Source organism: Rhinatrema bivittatum, chromosome 7, assembly GCF_901001135.1.
Source record: "Rhinatrema bivittatum chromosome 7, aRhiBiv1.1, whole genome shotgun sequence".
Classification (NCBI taxonomy): Eukaryota; Metazoa; Chordata; class Amphibia; order Gymnophiona; family Rhinatrematidae; genus Rhinatrema; species Rhinatrema bivittatum.
Genome location: NC_042621.1, coordinates 258,125,495 through 258,147,523, shown reverse-complemented (window position 1 = coordinate 258,147,523; position 22,029 = coordinate 258,125,495). Strand labels below are relative to the sequence as shown.

Here is a 22,029-nt window from a genome sequence, read left to right as displayed (position 1 = left end):
GAATCGGAACAGGAAACCGATTCCAGTTCCGATTCACATCTTTATTAGATAGCAACAGGTAGAGGCTGTCAACATTAGTTAGAAGCAATGGAGCCCAAGCTTCTGTAGTAGAGGTAGTTGGAACTTTTTCTAGGGGATTTCATGATACTAGGAAAGAAAACCCATGCTGGGGGTGAGAAATACCCCAGTAAAGAGGCTGAGTGAATCAGTGGCTGGAAGAGGCATCAGCACTTGGAAGCAGTTGGTGGCATCAGTCTGTGCCTGACCCTGGTTACTGCCAGCATTAAACTAATACCCTGCACTCACTAGTAGCTGGAGCAGACCCAGAGCAGCAGGGATGTGATACAGGAGTATAGTGGTCCAATTTGCCATAAGACAGCCATGAACCAAAACTGTGAGCAGTGAATTCTGCCTGCCATGTTATTGCCTTTGTGAACAGGTAAACAATAATAAAGTTTTTTAGACATTTATTGCCTGATTCCCTTTGTTACACATTGCTATGGAACCCACAACTTCAGAGATTAACTACAAGTGTGTAACAATATATATTTAAATTATTCTACGGTCCTCTTGATCTTTATTTCTCAGACTGGGCTTTTTTGTCACTTTTCTGGTACTGTATTAGGAAAATTTCTTTAACAGTAGTAGTGCTGCTATCGTCTTTGCTTAATGTATCACTTTTCCAACACACCGACATGTTGAACAATAGAAATGAAGCTGTACTTGAAATATGAAATGTTGCAATAACTCACAAAAAGCCTGCAGCATAGGTGTCAGAAAGATTGTTCGTGTCTCTAGCCCAGGCTGTTCCAACTCCACCAAGCCAAATCTTCTTCCCTGGTGCATATGTATTCACTACCTATTCAAAGGGCAAAACAAAAAAATAAATGTATTAAGGTTTGTGAGTTAATAATACAATTTTGATGCAAGTAAGTTGGATTGTGAACTGGTTATACAAAAAGCATATAACATGCTAACTCAAATATGACTAGTTTACTGCACACCATGATCACCAGAGGCTGCAATAGGACACATTTTTTCCACAGGGACTAATGAAAAAATAGAACATCATATGCAAATGAGGAATTAGCAAAATCATGCTTAATAGCATGATATTCTCACCCACAAAGCTATTTAGTAAGAACTCACTAAATAGTAGGGATATGCAGAAGAAAAAATATCATTTCATTTTAAAATTCATTTCATGCAGACCCCAATTAATTTCTTAATTTCAAAATGAAAAAAAAATGTGTTTTTTCCTTTGCCATTAAACTCAATGGGGGAAGCATTGCAGCCTATACTGGGCGCCAGAATTGGGGTTTTCTAATTAATTGTCAGAGAACATATGGAAAGAAATCATCAGAAGGGGGAAAGAACTCCAAGGTACCTAGAAAGATTGTGGAAAGTGGCACCAAAAGTGACATGAATAGTCTAAACTCTGTAAAGGGGCAAAACAGTAACAACATTGGTAGGATTTCTCCAAGTCATCATGAGAGGAACAAAGAAGAAGAAAAAGTGTAATAACACCCCAAGACTCCAAAAGAGGGCACCAGCACCTGTGAAAGGAACTCTTGATGGTATCTTGAGCGGCAAACTGGCACCAAAATTGGCATCAACATCCTAAGGCATCAAGAAGGGGAAACAATGAAGAATACGTGGCAGAAAAAAATCCCAAGGCACTGATAAAGGGGCCAAGCAGCACAAAGAGTGGCTTCAAGTAACCAAAACAACATGAGAGGTGCAAAGCAGCCCCCAGACTGACAAGAACAACTCAAGGTGTAAGGTCTGTGGCAAAAGGAATTCTATGTTTTAAGGTCCGAGCATGGAAGCAAGGCTGAGAGGCACAAAGACTCCCAATGTGTAGACTGAGGGGTATAGTAGCAAGGCAGAGTGGCATGGGAGATGCCAGTCATTCTGTTGAAGCACACTTGTCAATTGTCAAATTCAATACAAGAAAACAACCTGAGATAAGAATATATTTTTTAAAATAAGCTTTTAATACATTCCCTGCTAGAACTTGATCTATCTGCTGGATGGAAATGGCTTTCTGAAGGAGAATATTGTCTCATGCAGGTCATCTAAATGGTTTCTCTATTGAGTGTAGTGTGGTTTTCCTGGAAAATGATGAGGGTTACTTTATTTAGAAACCTTTACCCATATTCTTTAGCTGACCTCAGGCTTTTCCATTGCCTGATTATCTGGTTTTGCATGAGATTTTTCTCACTACTGTAACTGTTATCACATTTAGAACATTTAAATGGTGAATCCTGAGCATATTTTCTGTTGTACTTGTATTTCTCCCTTCTGACTGAGGGCTTTTATGGACAAACCATCCCAGTAGAATCAAACTGGGTGGGAGAACCAGGATGGTATTGTGTAGGGGTAGGAGAAATGGAAGAACTATAGAACAACATGTAGCATGGTAGTAGAAACTTGTATCTATTCTTTTTTTTTTTTTTTTGGGGGGGGGGGGGGGTTCTCATTTTTCTTCTGGAGACAAAACACCCTGGTATAAAAACAAACCAAGAAGAAAACTAGTATGGGAAGAATACCTCTAAGCTCCAAAAGAATGCACCAACAACAGTGGCATGAAAGCAGCATGAAAGACAAACTGGCACTAATGTGGCATCAGCATCCTAAGGCACCATGAAGGGGGGACAAAGCAATAAAGATAGCAGAAAAAACACCAAGGCTCTGATAAAGGGGCCAAGGAGCACAAAGACTGACATCAACGCACCAAAGCAACATGAGAGGTGCAAAGCAGTCCCCCATAAAGCAGAGCTGCTTACCTGTAACAGGTGTTGTCACAGGACAGCAGGATGTTAGTCGTCACATATGGGTGACATCATCAGGATGGAGCCCAATCACGGAACACTTTTTTCAAAGTTTATGGAACTTTGACTGGCACTTACTGGGCATGCCCAGTATGGCACTAACCCTGCATCCAGCAGGGGTCCCCCTTCAATCTCATGTATAGCAAGAAGTACATGTGAAAAATAAAATAAATCGCAAGCGAACCCAACTCCGCGGGATGGCGGGCGTGTTTCATGAAGACTAACATCCTGCTGTCCTGTGAGAAGACCTGTTACAGGTTAGCAACTCTGCTTTCTCACAGGACAAGCAGGATGGTAGTCCTCACATATGGGTGAGTAGCGAGCTGAGGATGTCCGAGCAATGCACCAAATGCACCCAAAGACGTGCAACAGGCACAACAGGGGTGGATTTGGATAGGAGGGCATCCTGAAAACCCTGAACTGGTCGCTGGTAGGATGTTGGGTATCTAAGCTGAGAATAAGTTTTGTAGGACAGACTGGCCAAAAATGGAATCTTGCTGGCCAGCCTTATTCAATCAATAATGGGCTGCAAAGGTATGGAGAGAGCTCCAGGTCGCAGCCTTACATATATATCAATAAGTGGCACCGAACGAAGGTGTGCCACTAAGGTTACAACGGCCCTAACAGAGTGTGCTCTATTTATTTATTTATTTAATGTCTTTTCTATACTGTCGCTAAGTTATATACCATCGCAATGGTTTACATGTAGGCACATAAGTAAATTTGGAGTAAGCGTACTATAGTACACTCTAACAGGTGCCATTAAGTTTCGGTTACATTAAATCATAAAAATACGTACAAATATTTAGTGATGTAGGTTCTGGCCAGGTGTACCTAGAAGGTACTTTTACAGGTCAAAAAAAAAATCATATTTACTGTGTTATATTATTACATTCATTGTGTACTCAATTTGTTAAAATATTGTAATGCACATTTATGAGAATAGTGCTGTGAGCCAGTGCTCTTTAGTTTATTCCAGTGTATTTTCTATTCTCCGGTCTCTTTATAAAAGACTTGTTTAAAAAGCCATGTCTTTAGATTTCTCTTGAATGTTTTGGGGTCTCTCTGTAATTTGATCTCCAAAGGCATTGTGTTCTAGAGTGTGGGTCCTGCTAAAGACAATGCCCTTTCCCTTACCTGGGTTAGTCTCGCTGTCTTGACTGAGGGAATGGTTAAGAGAGCTTTGTTTGCTGAACGAAGGTTCCTGTGTGGTACGTGTACCCGTAGTGCAGTGTTTATCCAGTCCACTTTTTCATCATGTATTAGTTTATGTATGGTGCATAGTGCTTTGTATTTTATTCTTTGTTCTATGGGTAGCTAGTGAAGTTCGGCCAGAGTTTCAGTTATATGGTCTCTTCTTCTTTTTCCAGTTAGTATTCTCACTGCTATGTTTTGTAGAATTTGAAGTGGTCTTATTGTTGTATTTGGGAGTCCTAGTAAAAGTGCATTACAGTAATCGGCACTGGCGAAAACTAGTGCCTGAAGCACTGTTCTGAAGTCTGCAGGAGTTAGTAACGGTTTAAATTTTTTGAGGATCATGAGTTTAGCATAGCTTTCTTTTTCTTTTAGTGATATGTGTTGTTTTAGATTAATTTCGGGGTCCATTATTATTCCAAGGTTCCTTACTTTTTCCTCTAGTTCTATTTTCTGGTTCTTATTGAGTATTATTGGGGTTTGAATGATTTCGATATTTTTTTTTCTTTCTAAGTATAGAAATTCCATTTTTTCAATATTGATCACTAGTTCCATTCGGTTTAATAGTTGTTTTATGATGTCTAGGTACATGTTAGCTAGGTTTAATGTTTTTTTCTATTGTGTCGTCGATTGGTAGAATTAATTGAATATCATCTGCGTAGGTGTAATGTATGATTCCTAATCCTGCTAGTAGATGGCATAATGGAAGCATGTATATGTTAAAAAGGGTTGCGGACAAGGCTGATCCCTGCGGTACACCTGTTTCAAGATTGAATTTGTCTGATAGTGTGTTGTTGATCTGAACTTGAAAGAACCTATTTTTTAGATATGAACTGAACCAGTTTATTGTTTTGTTGTGTAGTCCAATCTCTTCTAGTCTTTTTAGTAGAATTTTATGGCTTACTGTGTCAAAGGCTGCTGCTAAGTCTAACATTATCACACAGTCTTGTAGTGGAATGCCTGCTTGCTGGTAGCAAAAGGAGATACAGTCTGCCAACCAGGAGGAAAGGGGCTGTTTTCCCACTGGATTCCCAATTTGATGTTATTGAACGAAACAAATAATTGAGTGGATTTCCTGTGGGCTGACGTGCGCTCCAGATAAAAGGCTAGGGCACATTTGCAGTCCAGGGAATATAGAGCCTTTTCCCCTGGGTTTGAATGGGGCCTTGGAATGAAAGTAGGTAAGATGATGGATTGATTAAGATGAAATTCCAACACTACCTTTTGTAAAAACTTAGAGTGTGTTTGGAGGACCACTCTGTCATGTAGAATTTTAGTGTAAGGCGGGTAGGTGACCTATGCCTGTAACTCACTAACTTTGTGAGCGGATGTTATAGCGAGAAGAAAAATTCTTTCCAGGTGAGATAGCGGAGATTGCAGGAGTGGAGAGGCTCAAATAGAGGTTTCATGAGCTGCCTTAAGACCACGTTAAGGTCCCAAGTGGGGGCTGGAGGGCACAATGGAGGTTTCAGGTGGAGCAAACCTCTCATGAAGCATGTGACTAAGGGCTGTGTCGAAGTAGAGACATCTCCTACTCTGTTGTGGAAAGCGGCTACCACACTGACATGCACTCTTATAGAGGAAGTTTTCAGGCCTGATTCTGACAGATGCCAGAGATAGTCTAGAAACTTCGCAGTGGAACAAGTGAAGGGGTCTATGGACATGGACGTGCACCAGACCATAAACCTTTTCCACTTAGAACGATAAGACCGTGTCGTGGAAGGCTTTCGTGAAGCTACCAGGACTCATTTTACCGACTCCAAAAGGTTAAGGGGTTGGAGTATTAACCTTTCAACATCCAGGCCGTTAGGGATAGGGCCTGGAGGTTGGGGTGGTGAAGGGACCCATCGTTCTGAGTTATCAGAAGCGGATCCTCTCCTAGAGGGATGTGTCGGTGAACTGATTGGGAACCAGACTTGGCGTGGCCAGTGAGGGGCTATCAGAATCATTAAGCCCTTGTCCCTTCGTAACTTCATGAGAGTCTTCGATATGAGTGGAAATGGAGGGTAGGCATAGAGGAGACCGCTGGACCACAAGAGGGCAAAAGCATCCCTCGGCTGTGAGTGGCGGCTGCGAGTGAGGGAGCAGAAGTTCTCTACTTTGCAGTTGTGGACGGATGCAAAGAGGTCTATTTGTGGATACCCCCAACTTTGGAAGATGGTGTCCGCCACCGTGGGGTTGAGAGACCATTCATGCAGATGGAAGGTTCGACTCAACTTGTCCACTAGAACATTGTCCACACCCGCCAAGTAGGTCGCTCTGAGGTACATCGAGTGGGAAAGGGCCAACGCCCATATCTGTGCAAGTTCCTGACACAGAAGGTAGGAGCCCATTTCCCCTTGTTTGTTGATGTACCACATTTCCACCTGGTTGTCAGTCTGAATCAGGATGATCTTGTTTGAGAGGCAATCCTTAAAGACTCTGAGGGCACGGAGGTCCAGGATTGGATGAATGCCTCCTGACCTTTTTGGACTTAGGAAATACCAGGAATAGAATCCCTGCCCCTGGTATAGACATGTTATTTATTTTCTTAAAGTCAGATCAGTATTGGGATGTATGTGGGTTTAAAAAAAAAAAGTTTCCATATATTTGAACTAAATGCACATCATTCGTTTCTAGCCTCCAAAGTGCACATATCCTGTATACTGTGCCAAAGTTTGATTTCCTGAGAAAGCAAAAGTGAAAGGTGCAGTTGTACTACTGGCTGCTTTTTCTTAGTGTGAAGTAGGGATGTGAATAGTGTGATCAATCGTCTTAACGATCGATTTTGGCTGGGGGGGGGGGGTGGAATCTGATCGTCTTAGTTTTTTAGGTTAAAAAATCGTTTTATCGGGGGAGGGCGGGAAAACCGGCACACCAAAACAACCCTCCTGACCCCCACAAGACTTGCCAAAAGTCCAGCGGGGGTCCGGGAGCGACCTTCTGCACTCGGGCTGTATTGCCAATATTCAAAATGGCGCCGGCACTCCCTTTGCTCTCACAATGTCGACATAGTGAGGGCAAAGGTAGCGCCGGCGCCATTTTGCCCTCACTATGTCGACATAGTGAGGGCAAAGGGAGCGCCGGCGCCATTTTGAATATTGGCAAATCGGCCCGAGTGCAGAAGGTCGTTCCCGGACCCCCGCTGGACTTTTGGCAAGTCTTGTGGGGGTCAGGAGGTCCCCCCAAGCTGGCCAAAAGTCCCTGGGGGTCCAGCAGGGGTCCGGGAGCGATCTCCTGCACTCGTGACGTCAGGTTACAGGAACCAAAATGGCGCCGGCGCTACCTTTGCCCTGTCATATGGTAAGGGCAAAGGGCCACCGGCGCCATTTCTCTTAACGCAGCTGTGGCCCGAGAGTGGGAGATTGCGCCGGGACCCCCCCACTGGACCCCAGGTAATTTAAAACATTTTGGGGGGGTTCGGGAGGGTGGGGGATTTCTTTTAAAGGGTCGGGATGGGTTTTAGGGTTGTTTTGGTGTGCCGGTTTTCCCGCCCTCCCCCCCTCCCCCGATTTACGATTTTTTACGATAAATCGGGGGAATTGTTATTGTATCGCGGCTCTAATGATTTTTGACGATTTAAAATATATCTGACGATTGTTTTAAATCGTCAAAAAACGATTCACATCCCTAGTGTGAAGCGTTTCTCAATGTTTTAATATGTACATAGTGAAATAGGGTGAAACCTAGTATGGCTGACATCTTTTGTGCAATGGATTTTTGTATATTTGTGATTCTTTTTCCTTTCAGTTACATGCCATTTGTCAGCAACTATATTTGGGCTTATTTGGAGTAAATTAACAAAAAAATGGATGTGACTATATAGTCCATGCTTGTATTGTGCTGGGTGACTACACAAGCTACATTTATACAGTCTACCATGATTAAAAAAAAATATAGTCCTTTTTTAACCTTACAAAATAATTTTGTTAAAACTGTTTAACTGATAGGGTTTAAACCTTAGTTTTGAAATTTACGTGATATGGGCAGGGAATCTATTTGTTTTAAATTCTAATGCCAGAACCCATGTTTTCAACAAAGGATGTGTTCAGCCCTTGTGTGCAAGGGAAAGAGGAGAAGACTGGAGAGGAAAAATTGCTGCTTCCGGTATTTTGGGCTTCTCCAGTTGGTGCCATGGACTGTCTCTGAACAAACTAATCTTGAGGTGGGATTGTCTCTTTATGATACTACTTGGCCCCATGCTTTTCCAGATCTTCTGCTACTTTGATCCTTTTGAGGAGCGAGAGGCTCATCAAGGTTTGCTTTGCAAGTTGTGCTGTGTTGTGATTCCAACGGTTCACTGGCAACTGGAAGAAAAGTGGTGACTGTTTTTTGTTGCATGACTGTTCCTGTGTTTTGTTTTTCTTAATGTGATATTTCAACCTTGTTATTGTAATTGAGCATTGTCCTATTAAAACAATATTAAAAAAAAAAAAAGAATCCCTGCCCCTGCTGGGAGAGGGGCACTGGTTCTATTGCTCGGGATTTCAGGAGGGTTGAAACCTCCTCCTCCAGAAGAGAGGAGTGGTCAGATGATCCCCACGTCTGCTGAGGTGGGGAGTCTGCTGGTAGAGACAGGAAGTTGAGGTGGTAACCTTGAGTCAGTACAGCAAGTACCCACTGATCTGAAATCGTGTGCCATAGGTTGGTGAAGTGGCACAACCGACCGCTGATGGGTACGGACGATAGAGGAGGTTGGCTTATGCTCTCCAATGAGGAGTCAAAATCCAGCAGCTGGGCCTGGTGGAGGAGCTGGCTGAGTTTTCTGAGGCCTGGATTATCTGGCCTAACCCTTCTGGTAAGGTCTGGAGGGGCGACCTTGAGTAGCAGGAGGATAATACCTCCGTGGCTTGAAGGACGGCCACTTAGAGTCTCTTTGGAATGTCCTTTTAGAGGTGGATGGAAAATCAGAAGGCACCAACGAAAGCTGGCGTAGCGTCTCGTGGTGGTCTTTGAGCTGTGCTACAGTCTCCTGGATTTTGTCCCCGAAGAGATTATCTCCAGCGCAGGGCAGGTCAGCCAACCGGTCCTGTACCTCTGGTCTTAAGTAGGAGGACTTAAGCCAGGCCCATCTTCGTGCACTAATCCCCACTGCAGACACCCTAGAAGCAGTGTCAAAAATGTCATAGGCAGCGGGACCTCATGCTTGCCAGCATCTAGACCCTTCTAAGCCAGGGTATTGAGTTGATCCTAAAGCTGGTCAGGTAAAGACTCAGAAAATTCCTGGATCTTTTTAAATAAGTCTCTGTTATACTGGGCCATGTATAACTGGTAGGAGGCAATGCGAGAAATAAACATTGAGCCATGGAAAACACGACAGCCAAATGCATCCAGGGACCTCTGTTCTTTCCCTGGAGGTATGAAAGAATGAGGCTTAGAACGTCGTGCCTTTTTCTGGGCTGATTCTACAACCACAGAATGGTGATCCAGCTGTGGTTTTTGGAAACCAGGGGCGGTCTGTACCAAGTAGGTGGCATCTGATTTTCGATTCACCGGTGGTATAGATTCTGGATGCTCCCAATTCCTCTTCAACAAGTCCAGGAGGACTTCATGAACGGGTATGGACATGATTTCCTTGGGTGCATCTATGAATTGGAGCACTTCCAGCATCTTGTGTTTGGAGTCCTCTTCCGTCTGAAGCTGGAATGGTATAGCTTCAGACATTTCCTTTATAAAATTAATAAAGGACAGGTCCTCTGGAGGAGAATGTCTTCTCTCCTCAGGGGGAGATGGCTCTGAAGGTAGATCATCAGAATCCTGGGAAGAATCATCGGTCCAAGGATTGTAAGGCTGATCACCTGCTCCCATAGGATCTCCAGAGGGAAGTAATGGTGCTATTCCTGAAGGATCAGGTCTAGGCACCAACGGCATCGATGGTGGCACTGATGATATCAATGGAGGCACCAACGGCATCGATGACAGACAGTCTGGGCATAGGTTCTGGCCTCGGTGCTTCCTCATTGTCCGATGACAAAGGAATCGGGGTGGAAGGTGCTGGACATACCGGTATCCTCGGTTCCACCAGTGGAAGGGCACCAATCAATGCATCCAGCCTGCTGAGTAGCTGTGCGAGCACCGTGAGAATCGGGTCGGCGACTGGAGCTGGCATCAGTGCTGGTGTCAACGGAGGCTGGAAACCCTGCAGTGCCTTTCCGATGGCCTCTTGGATCATCCGATCCAATTCCTCGTGGAAGCTTGGGGCGTGGAACCCCAGCTCCGGAGTAGGAGGCAGCACTGGCGTAGCCGGAGGGTCCACTGGTGAAAGTGGAGTCGCAGTTCCCTGCACCAATGAAGGTGGGGTGACCCAGTCGCAGAGGAGGATGGGGCCTTCTCTGGACGGGATTTCTTGGTCAGTGGCTCTGTCGACGCCAATGCCGAGGGTTTGCCTGGATCAGCGGACTGAGCCTTCCGATGATGGTGTCGACGATTTTCACGATGTTCTCTTTGGTCCTTCTCCAGAGCTGAAGAGGAAGAAGTCGATGCCTTCAGAGTAGTTGGTGCCGGGTAGACAGCACCAGTGTCTCGCTGCTGGCGAGAGGTCGATGGCACCAGCTTAGATGATGTCAAAACGCTCGATGGAGTCGGTGGCTTTGCCTGAAAAAGAAACTCCATCTTCTCTGAGCAGGCCTTACAGCCCTTCGGTGTCATTTGGGCACATTTGGTGCAAGTTAAGACATTGTGGTCCAACTCCAAACAGAACACACAGACCCTATGTGGGTCTGTGATGGACATTGTCCGAGGACAATCAGGGCACCGACAAAAACCCGACGCCATGGCTTCAACAAAAATTTAGCCGTGGTGCGGTTGATGGCCGGTAGGCCCCGAAGGGAAAACTCGATGGGAATCGACCACAAATGAGAGTAAAGCCTTACCTAACGACTGTGGACTACGGAATTGATAGGGGGACCCCTATGGGGTAGAATTTTAGAAATAAGTTCCATGAGGAAAATTCCTGTCAGGAATCTCTAGAGAGCTCCTTAGCCCGTGTGGCTACTGCTGCGCAGAAAAAAACAAACTAAAGGGGGACCCCTGCTGGATGCAGGGTTAGTGCCATGCTGGGCATGTCCAGTAGGTGCCAGTCAAAGTTCTAGAAACTTTGTCAAAAGTGTTCCGTGATTGAGCTCCATCCTGATGATGTCACCCATATGAGAGGACTATCATCCTGCTTGTCCTGTGAGAATGGCAGAAACACTTCAAGGGGTAAGGTCTGGGGAACGGCAGGAAGGTTCAGTGGCAGAAACAACCCCAAGTTATAAAGTCTAAGCATGGCAGCAAAGCTGACTGGCACAAAGAGTTTAGCAGCAAGGCAGAATAGCATGGGAGATGCTAGTCATTACATTGAAACTCAGTTGCCAGTTGTCAGATTCAGTGCAAGAGAGTGAACTGAGATAAGTATCATTTTCTGGAAATCAGTTTTGATTACATTTTCTGCTTGAACTTGATCTAGCTATTGATTGGAATTTTGTTTTTCTTGTGAAATGGGCTTTCTGAAAGAAACTGAAAGCATGCAGAACATCTAAATGTTTTCTCTAATGTGTGGTCTAGTTTTCTGGCAAGTCTCACAACTTGCCAGAAAACTGGCAAGTTTTCCAAACATTGCCAGAAAACTGGCAATGTTTCCAAATAAAGCCACCCTCACAGGTGGCTTTATTTGGATACATTTTCCCATATTCTGTAGCAGTACTCTGGCTATTCTGTTTCCTGAATTTCTTGTTTTACATGAGCTCTATCTACCTGAATGATAATTTTATATTCAGAACATGTAAATGGTTTCTCTCTTTACTCAGTGTTACTTTAACAGAGTACCCACTGAGTATGCTACCCTAATTTGTATATGTGGAGAACCATCACACACAGTGTTCTGACTCTGCTAAGCTGACAGTGACAGGCTCCACAAATCAGCCTGCTTTGCTTCAATCTCTGCACTGCCAGTGCTCACCTAGTGTCCACACTGTCCTGCCCACACTGCCCAGGCAGACAAAGACAAAATCAGTAACAGTGCAGCTAATATCCCCACTTTCTTCCATCTTCTACTTTCCCCTAAGGGAGAGAAGAACTGAAACAAAGTTATTGCCTGCCTGTCTTTCTCTGCTGACTGACTGGAAAACTAAAAAGTTGAACTCTGACAGAGTTCAAAGCACCGACATCCTCCTAAGACAATGATTACAGAAGGAACACACACTTTGCATAGTACATTTCAGACATGTTGTTCAGTCTTCAATATTAGTATCACCGGATCCACAGAGCAGCAATAGATTGTTTAGAAAAATGCTTCTCTGTGATATGCTTATGTTATCTCCTTGATAACATGTCCTTTCCAGATCTAACATGGTAGTGAGGTCACACATGTCTCAGTGGACTGGCTGGCTGCTATATTGTAACAATTAAAAACTGTGAGGCAGATTTTATAAATTTGCGCAAGCGCGTACTTTTGTTCGTGCACCAGGCGCGATTAAAATTACGCTGGATTTTATAAGATACGCGCGTAGCCGCGCGTATCTTATAAAATCCTGGGTCGGCGCACGCAAGGGGGTGCACATTTGTGCAACCTGTGCGCACCAAGCCCGGCGCGCGCTGCCTGTTCCCTCCGAGGCCGCTCCGAAATCGGAGCGGCCTCGGAGGGAACTTTCTTTCCACCCCCCCGCACCTTCCCCTCCCTTCCCCTACCTAACCCACCCCCCCAGCCCTATCTAACCCCCCCTACCTTTTGTTGGCAGATTTATGCCTGCTGAAAGCAGCCCGCTGGCGCGCCATCACCCGACCCGGGGGCTGGTCCGGAGGCCTCGACCACACCCCCGGTCCCGCCCCGAACCGCCCCCTGACCCCAGACATGCCCCGGACACGCCCCCTCCCCGCCCCTTTTACGAAGCCCCGGGACTTACGTGTGTCCCGGGGCTGTGCGCGCACCGGCAGCCTATGCAAAATAGGCACGCCGGTGTGCGAGGGCCCTGCGCGCGTAAATCCGGCCGGATTTACGCGCGCAGGGCATTTAAAATCCGGCCCTGTCTGTTTTGCACTTGTTCTCCATAGATTATAATGGCCATTGAAATGAATGGGGGATAAAATGAATGAAATACAAAGGATTTAATTCAGTTGACCCTTTAATTCATTTCAGGGACCACGAAAAGAAACAAATTGGACCTAATTTACTTTGGGATGCCCATTTGTTTTAAATAAATGCACATCCATATTAACTAGACATTATTTAATACCTGCTATGACCTGGTGTTAATTCACGAATGTAAGCATGTTCCATTATTAGGAAAAGTTAAAAAGCATGACCATGGTAAACTAAGTGAAGGAACCTCTGGTTTCCTTATCAGAAAAAATGTACTATCTAGCTGGGGAAGGTTCAGAGAGATTTAGGGAAGAAAGGTTGGAGTTTGACTCCCCCAGAGATGGTGTGCTCTAAACCCCTGCCACCATCTTAGGGTGTGGATTCTTATTTGGATTTGTGGTTAATCTTTCAGAAGGCTGGATGTTCCTGCCTCCTGTTAATTATTTTTGCTAACCTAGACCTAGATTTATCATTTTGCTATAAATTTCACATGAATAGTGTCTGTGAACAAAAAAGGTTTGGTTAAGGTAATTTTTGAGATACTGTATTTCCATGGTGAGAGAGAGAGAGAGAGAGACTCTTTATAGCACTCTTAAATAAGTCAACTATTTATACCACTGTAGGAGGGTCAACTATTAATTTGAGGTGAGGTTATGGTGGTAGTCTAGGGTTTGGGGGGCAGTTTTACATGCACAGTCAGAGGTACGAACAGCACAGTACACAACAGTGAAGCTTTGATGTGATTTAGAGTAAGGAAAGGTACACAAAAATGAGTTTTGAACATTGTACTCTCGACCTAGCTTGATGCACTCTCTACCTAGCTGCTAACACCCACAATAAGGCCCTAACGTGATTTGATAAAAGACCCTGTTAGTTAAGAGGATTTTTTCCTGAGTTACCCTCTTGGGATCAGTCTTTTGTTTGATCTGTTTTTGGCGTATTTACTCTTTTGATCCATTTTTGGAAATCTTCCCTGTGAGGACCTTGGTCCCCTTCACAAAGGATTGAGGCATCCCTGTGTAAGGTTAGATCAGCGATAGAGAAGGTTCCATTGCTCTCTGTCTCACTCCAGTGAATAGATCAGTCAGTGACCTAATATAGAAGGGTTTCAACTTTGAGTTGTTTTTCTTCATTGACTATTCTCTCATTTTGGGAGATAGGAAGATTTTCTACTTTACCTTTCTTAAGGGTGATTTTCAGCTGAGCGGGATAAAGGATTCCATATTTCGCCCCCAGGGCCTGCAACTGAAGACACATGGTTAAAAAGGCCTTCCAACGGACCGCCGTGGATTTTGCCAGATCTAGAACAAATAAGATCGGGTTGCCTTGAAAGGTGATTGGGGCCTTGCTCCGCGCTGCCGTCACAATCAGCAAAGCTTAGGGATACCGAAGAGTCTTGAAAATAATAGGTCGGGGGAACCTCGGTTCTGGGGAGGTTTTGAGGGAACCTGATGGTCTCGTTTGATCTCAAATGGGCAGTCGAATGTGATTTGTAAAATGGAAGGAACAAGATCGAGAAGGAAAGCCATGATATCAGATCCTTCAGCTCCTTCCGGCACTCCTAAAACCCGAATGTTGCTGCGACGGTTCCTATTAGATAAGTCCTCTATTTCTTGTTGCATCTTTTCCACCTCTTTAGTGAGACGTGGGAGTGGCGCAGTAGTCCCCAGTAAAGATGACGTTTGCGTTTCTAAATCGTCCAGCTTCAGTTGAAATGCCCCATTTGGGCAGACATATTTTGGAGATCGTTCCAGATGGCCGCTGTGGCGTCAATATTTAACTGAATCATATCTTTAAGTTGTTTAAGTTCGGTCAATACCATTTTAGCAGACGCCATTGATTTTGAAGTCGGGGCCTTATCCGGAAAGGGCGGATCTTGTTTAGCCCTTTTTGTGCCAGCCGCAGCCGCAAAAGCCGCCTCAATTTTCCCAGCTTTGGGGGTAGCCATTATAGTTGGGAATTAGGTGATTTTCTTCACTATGCTCTTTCAATGAAGGCTCCGAATGGTAAAAAGGAAGAGAGAAGCTTGCGGAGCAAAAGATTCAGGCAACCATCTTGTCAGAGCGCTAGAGTGCCCCCCCCCCTACTTTACCTTTCTTGTTTTATCTCAATTATGAGTCAAAGTCAATTTTAGTTCCTTTTGGAACTGAGTGCCCTTAGTACCAGGGACCCAGTTTCCAAACCATTGGGAGAAGAGGTGTCTTTCACCTAGGAAGAGCATGAGGAGTGGAGGTTTCATCAGGAAAGAAATTGATCCCTGTCCATTAGCAGAGGGAAGGAGCTGAAGGTATTGCTGACTCTAGTGTGCTGACTTGAGAGAAGCGTGCCCACTGGTGCTTTCAGAAGGAGATCTAAGATCATAAGAAGTCTATAGCAGGGCTATGGGGATTGGGTCTTGCTGTATTCTGATAAGTATTTGGCACAAAAGTCTAACCATTCTACATTGGGGAGAAACTTCAGATAAATTTGAGAGTTGGAAGAAGGATTATACTTTCTTCAATCTGAGCAATTGAAAAGGAAAAGGAGATCAACTGTTAAGGAATTGACTTCCATAAATTGAGAGACTTTGCTAGAAGAGAGAAGTCACAAATGTATTAATCTTTCTCCTTCATTATTGTTCATCAACTTTATTTTAAATAAGTGTTGTAAAAATTCTTCATTCAATTTATCAGCTATCAGTAAAGAAGTTGGAAACCACATTGTTTCTCAGTGTGATCACTGCTGCTATAGACTATGGAGATTATCAGTTCTGTTGGCAGAGACTGGGAAAAAAGGCTGTGTATATGTTAAATGCAAAAGAGCCTTGAAGCTATGCTTCCCATCTCAGGGAGCTCTGGACCTCAGAAGTAAAAATTATCCATGGAGAACTGGTTGCAGATAGGGTCTATTTTAATTCTGTGTATCTTTTTGGACAGCATCAGGGTCCTAGCCCATCCAGGGGTTACATAAACATACTCTTGAGAGGATTCAGCTAACTGAAAAAAAAGGATCTAAAAAATGAAAGCCATGGACATTGACCCTGTACAACTGGACCCATAAACTGCTGGGGATGAATACATTTGATGACACTTCTCTTTGTTAACAAAACACAGCAAACACATTTTGTTCAAATTATTACACAAATACACATATTCATAACACAAATAGGTCTTCTCAGTCAATGCAGTGGCACTTCACAGAGACTTTATAAGCATTGCTTCATACCTCATAAAGTATAAAACACAAAGAGATCAATATTCAAAGGAATCTAGCCAGACCAGCGCAGTCATTGAGAGCACCTTTGGCCTACTCAAAAATATATATCTGTTGTTTGGACAGATCAAGGGGATGGATTCTCTACAACCCCACAAAGATCTGTGAGATCTTTCTAGCCTGCTGTATGATTCATAACCTGGCCAAAAGTCAAGGCCTACCTTCTCCAGAGGAACAAGATGATCATCTTGAGAAGGAGGAGGCATAATAGAACGTAGGTGAGGAGGAATTGTATGAGATAAATTGGCAGACTAACCAGGGTGCTGTAGAGGAAAGGAACACTAATTCAAATAAATTTTCAGCAGTGAAGATGCATTTATTTACAAGACAATGGTGATTTTCATGCATAGAAAACAATACTTTAATGCTTTCTAGACCATCCTTTTTTTTTTTGCAGGGGGAGGGTCTTGTGCCTTGGATTGGCCTAGTCTAGTGCTTCTCTATAGCGGTGTATGGTCAATATTCACAATGCCTTTCAGAGGGCACGGAGACAGAGGGCAGTGGCAGGGGGTGAATGCTATAAGAGAGCTATGGAGGGAAGAGTTCTTCCTGAGAGCTGATAATAGGGGAGCCTGAGGATAAAGGCCTGCCAGCACTTGTGTACCTCTCTTCTTCAGCAGCAGCACAAGATGAGTCCATCCCTATGTAAGTAGAGGAGGAGTTCTCCACATGTGTCCCCATAGAGGGGGCCGCCTTGTTCTGTGGTGGTGGAGGTATTGTTAGAGCATTCATCAGTGTATGTCATGGGCAGTGGTGGATGCACTGACAGCCTCCCACTGGCTAGCAGAACTACAGCAGGCGGTGGTGCAAATGCCTGAGGAGGCTGCATCAAGGGGTCCTGTGACTGCCATGGAACATTCTATGCAGGCTCCTGCTGCAGCTAGGGTTGCCAACTATCTGGATTTTCTCCAGACTGTATAGATATTAGAGGGCTGTCCGGACGCCACGAAGGAGGCTGAAATGTCCAGACGTTTTCCAGATGTTAGCCCTCCAAGTGCATCTAGATGGGAGTCTACCTAGCATCTCTCTCTTCCAGGCTAGCGTGCCTCCTCCTGCCCAGTTTCTTCTAACGTTCCTGAAGAGCTGTTTGCACTGCATGGTGTTCCTTAAATACGGAGCCCCACACAGTTTAAATAGCTAACATTTGATCTTTGCACCACAGGAGAAACAAGTGGCACCGGCTGCAGAATCAGCATGCTCTTGGCTAAAAAGAACTATGCTGGTAAGTGGAGCAATCCAAAGAAGAACAGGCAGGATCCCCAACACCGAAACTCCCTCCATCCCTTCGGACAGAGCAGGAGGTACCAAGCAAGTTTCCCTGCCCAAAATCTCCTACCCCACGTGCCTAGAGAAGAGTACCCACTTGCCTGGGTACTGGCAGATGAAGCCTGAGGGCATTTTCTTCAACCCACTGGCGATGTGAATCGGTTGTTTACTCTTTCGGATAATAGAAAGACTAGGGGGCACTCCATGTAGTTAGCATGGGGCACATTTAAAACTAATCGGAGAAAGTTCTTTTTTACTCAACGCACAATTAAACTCTGGAATTTGTTGCCAGAGGATGTGGTTAGTGCAGTTAGTATAGCTGTGTTTAAAAAAGGATTGGATAAGTTCTTGGAGGAGAAGTCCATTACCTGCTATTAAATTCACTTAGAGAATAGCCACTGCCATTAGCAATGGTAACATGGAATAGACTTAGTTTTTGGGTACTTGCCAGGTTCTTATGGCCTGGATTGACCACTGTTGGAAACAGGATGCTGGGCTTGATGGACCCTTGGTCTGACCCAGTATGGCGTTTTCTTATGTTCTTATGATGGCCCTGAAAAAGAAGTGGTGTCATGAACTCGCGACAATGGGATGATGAAAATGCCATTGCCGTGGTAGGAGCTGGCTGTAGCAGCTGCAGAACAGCATCAGGCTGTGGGGCTGAAAAATGGCAGAGATGCAGGAGGTCTTGCACTGTCAAGGCTGAAAAATGGCGAAGCTGCAGGAGGTTAGGTGGTGTCAGGCCCAGGGGGCTGAATAAAAGCGAAGAAGCAGAAGATCAAGCAATGTTCGGAGTGTGAGGCCCAAGAAATGAGGCGAAGCAGGAACCCAAGCAGTATTTAGCCTGAAGAAAGAACAGCAGCAGCAGCCTCAGCCCGCATGGCCCATAAAAACAGGAGGAGGAGTTCCATGGGCCGTGCTGGCTGAAGGATGAGTCTGCTACTGCTTGTACTTCCAGAGAGTGTGATTTGGGTATGTGTGTTTACATGGGGGTGGATAGTAAGTGACTCTGTGTGTGTGTGTGTGTGTGCGTGTGTGCACGCCCATTGGGGGGACAGAGAGTGTGTCTGTGTTGGGGGGATAGGGTATGTGTGTGTGTGTGGGTGTTGGGGGGATGGAATGTGTGTTGGGAGACAGACTGTGTGTATATGTGTTGGAGGGACAGTGTGTGTGTGTTTGTGCTTTGGGGGGACAGAGTGTGTGTGTGTGTGTGTGTGTATGTGTGTGGGGGAGGGAAAGTTTGTACATACAACAACCAACACTGCCATGTTCTCCCCCACTCCCACTAATCCACGACATCCTCAGGGCATCGGGTGGTACTGTTTTAAAAATAGTTTTTGGTTTTTGGAAAGGTTTTAAGTTTTATCCAAGTTTTAAATTACTGGACGTTATTCTATTTGTCAGCTCTTTTGAAATATTTATTTTTATTAGTAAGATTTTTCTGTTATTTGTGTTTTATATTTCTTGATTTTATGTGATATTCTATGAGGAATGGTTGTGTTTCTGTTTTTCCATTGTTACACTGCATACAGTCTAGCTTGTTGCACTTTCCAGTTCAGTTTTTGTCTGCATTGTTATACTTTATGGTCTCTCTTTTCTGTTTTTGGTGAGGGTCTGTCTGTGTTTTTGCATGTGTGACTAAGGTGAGATATTCCGCTTGCATATAGTTTTTGTGTAGGGATTGATAGCAGACTGGATTTTTTTGTTTTCCTAAAAAGAGGTATATTGGCATTTTAGGGCCTTGTGTAATATTTGCAGTATAGCCATTTCATACTGTGAGTGCTGTTAGTGCTGTTTTGGTATGGCAACACTAACAGCATTCCATACTGTATACTACAGAGTGGACCTTGGAAAAATAGCCCCCTTCCAATACCAGTCCATTTGAGGCAGGCTACTTTTCCATGGGCACCCTGTATATTGTAATTCAGTTTACTCATAGCTTTCTGAGGGCCCAGCCCAAACCAAATGCATGTTACAATAGGCCTAATAACCTAAAAAGTATTCCTTGCTGTTATATCCTAATTGACAAAGCCAAAATGAGATTTAAGGACAATGAGAAATGAGCCTGCTGCAATTTGGTATACAAACATAGGATTAATATTTCAATCATTAGTCCATTATTGTAACGTCCCACAAGAACTTTTTAGAATTTTCTTATGCAAATAAAAACACTTATCTCATCCTAAACACTATGAGGATCTCACAACACTAGCTGTGTTTCAGAATTTCTGCTTTGCAGGAAAAATTATCTGCAGCAGTAATCAAAGACAGCCATCTTATCTTCTCATTTTGATGTGGAACTTTATAATGAGCGGCTACGTCAAGTAGGATATAACAGCAAAGAGTATTTTTTAGGTTGTTGGTTTCCAGTTTTTGCACACTCTTTCGGACTTTTTTTTGGTTAACCATAGACCTAATACCATATGGGTTCCAAGTGGATTTTTGCAGGCTTTTCTGGTTGGCAGTGGCACCACAGCAAGGCATGTGAATATAAAATGCATATTCTTGTCGGTGCTACTTTTACTTTGGACTGCACTTTGAATGTCTTTTTTTCATGTAAAATCTGTTATTATAAAAGCGTAATTTTTAATTGTGTATGGGGAGGACCAAGGAGGCTGGGAAAGCGAGGCTGTAAGGTTTGCCTAGAGTACCTAATATCCTTCCACCAACCATGGCAGAGTCATGAGCTCACCAGGCTTCCTCTGCTTGGCTTGGAGTGGCAGCAGTTTGATGTAACTGTGAAATGATCACTGGGGATTTTACCAATAACTCGACTCCAGTCCCTGCCTCCCCTGAGTCCTGAGTGTGGTACCTCCAGATCTGCTGTTTTGGGAGAAGGGGCGGGGGTTTATTTCTGCAGCACTAGTGAATGTTGCAGAGTTTGTACTGAGACCAGTGTGCAGTGATCGCTATGGCAAGCTGTGGATACTGACATAGACGATGCCCCAGCTGGGGCTGAGGAAGGGGGGGGGGGGGGGTCAGTATTCCAGACTATGGACAAGAGGAGGCTAGGGCTGACTGACAGGTCAGTAGTCCAGGCTGGGTAAGGAATGTCTAGGTGCAGCAGACATTTCTCCAGTTCTCCAGGGTTCTAGTGATTGTATTTTACAAGTTTTGTGTTCTCTTTCACTTTATGAATGGATCTCTTTAACTTGTTATACTTTATATTGGAGCAACAGAGATTTTAGTATTTTATAGAAGATAATTTTTTTTGTAAAACACCAGTGGCTTAACAATGTATTTGAATACATTTTGAAACTTCAAGAATTTAAAAAAATGTTAAAAAGAATCCCATCCAGAATGAAGAATATTTTTAATTTGCTTAGTGTACGAGTTATTAGAACGTTTGTGTGACACTGATAAATGTCAAGTATTTATGATGCTTCCTAAGAATGGGTTACAAGAGTAGTCATGTGTGGATGTGGAAGGACAGTCAGCAAAACGTTTACTTGGCTCCTCCAAGTGTTTGGAATTTTCACAATTGAAAGTTGGCATTGGCAACCCTAGCTGCAGCATCTTCCTCCAGATAGCTGGCATGGCCTATAGTTCTTACTGCAGTATCTAGCCAAGGCTAGATACTGACACCCCTGCATTTCTTCCTGCACCACTTCCTTCAGGCTGTGGATATCATGCTTTAAACCTCCAATCTGGTCTGCCACTCTTTCATTAAGTAGCAGCATGCAGGTCTCTGCTGGAATGCAAAGCACCTCATCATCTTCTTTACCAGAGAAACCGTCTTCTTCAAATTGCCTGCCTTCTCCCTCATCTACAGTTATGCTCTAAGACTTCTGGAGTAGGTGGCTGAATGTACAAGGGCTTGGGCTCCTTCCCCTCTTCTTCCTCCAAAGCTGTGTGCGCTCTGGATCTGTAGCCACATCCACTATTCCCTCTAAGCTGCATGCATGTGCAGCCGTGCACAACTTTTCTTGTGGCCGTGCACAGCTTTTTACCCCTCTGCGCAGGAAGACTGACAAGACCATGGTGGAGCCCATCCTACTATGGCCCAAAGTGAGAAGGAGACCGTTGGGGTCATGGTGGATCCCATCCCACCATGGCCTGAAGTGAGGAAATTGTTGGGGCCGTGGTGGAGCCCATCCCACCATGGCCCAAAGGAAAAAAAGAGACCCCAAAACTACAGGTGTTCCTCTTTCTTCCTGACCACATGGCCTGGGAAGAAAAAAGTTGCCGGAGCTGAGCAGGCAGGAAGGAGGAGGAGCATTGGCCCAAATGCAGAAAAAGAATAGTGTCTGTGGCAGGGCCATTGTGGATCCCATCTCGTGGCAGCCCAAGAAGAGGATACCCAGAGGGGAGAGGGAAGCTGAGGTCCTGGAGAGAGACAGCATGTGACAGTGAGAGGGTGTGTGTGTGTGTGTGTGTGTGTGTGTGAGTGAGACAGCATATGAGAGAGAGCCAGTGTGTATGTATAAGAGAGAAACACCATGTGAA

The 22,029-nt window shown here is 44.5% G+C and overlaps 1 protein-coding gene across 3 annotated transcripts in view; it reads right to left on the bottom strand.

Moving 5' to 3' along the window:
- Positions 1-22,029, bottom strand: part of HPSE2 (heparanase 2 (inactive)) — a 1,066,536-nt gene that overhangs the window by 218,235 nt on the left and 826,272 nt on the right. For all 3 annotated transcript variants that reach the window (XM_029610101.1, XM_029610102.1, XM_029610103.1), the window contains one exon: positions 753-859. In XM_029610101.1, coding sequence (XP_029465961.1) covers positions 753-859 — 107 coding nt within the window. The remainder of the gene's footprint in view (positions 1-752; positions 860-22,029) is intronic.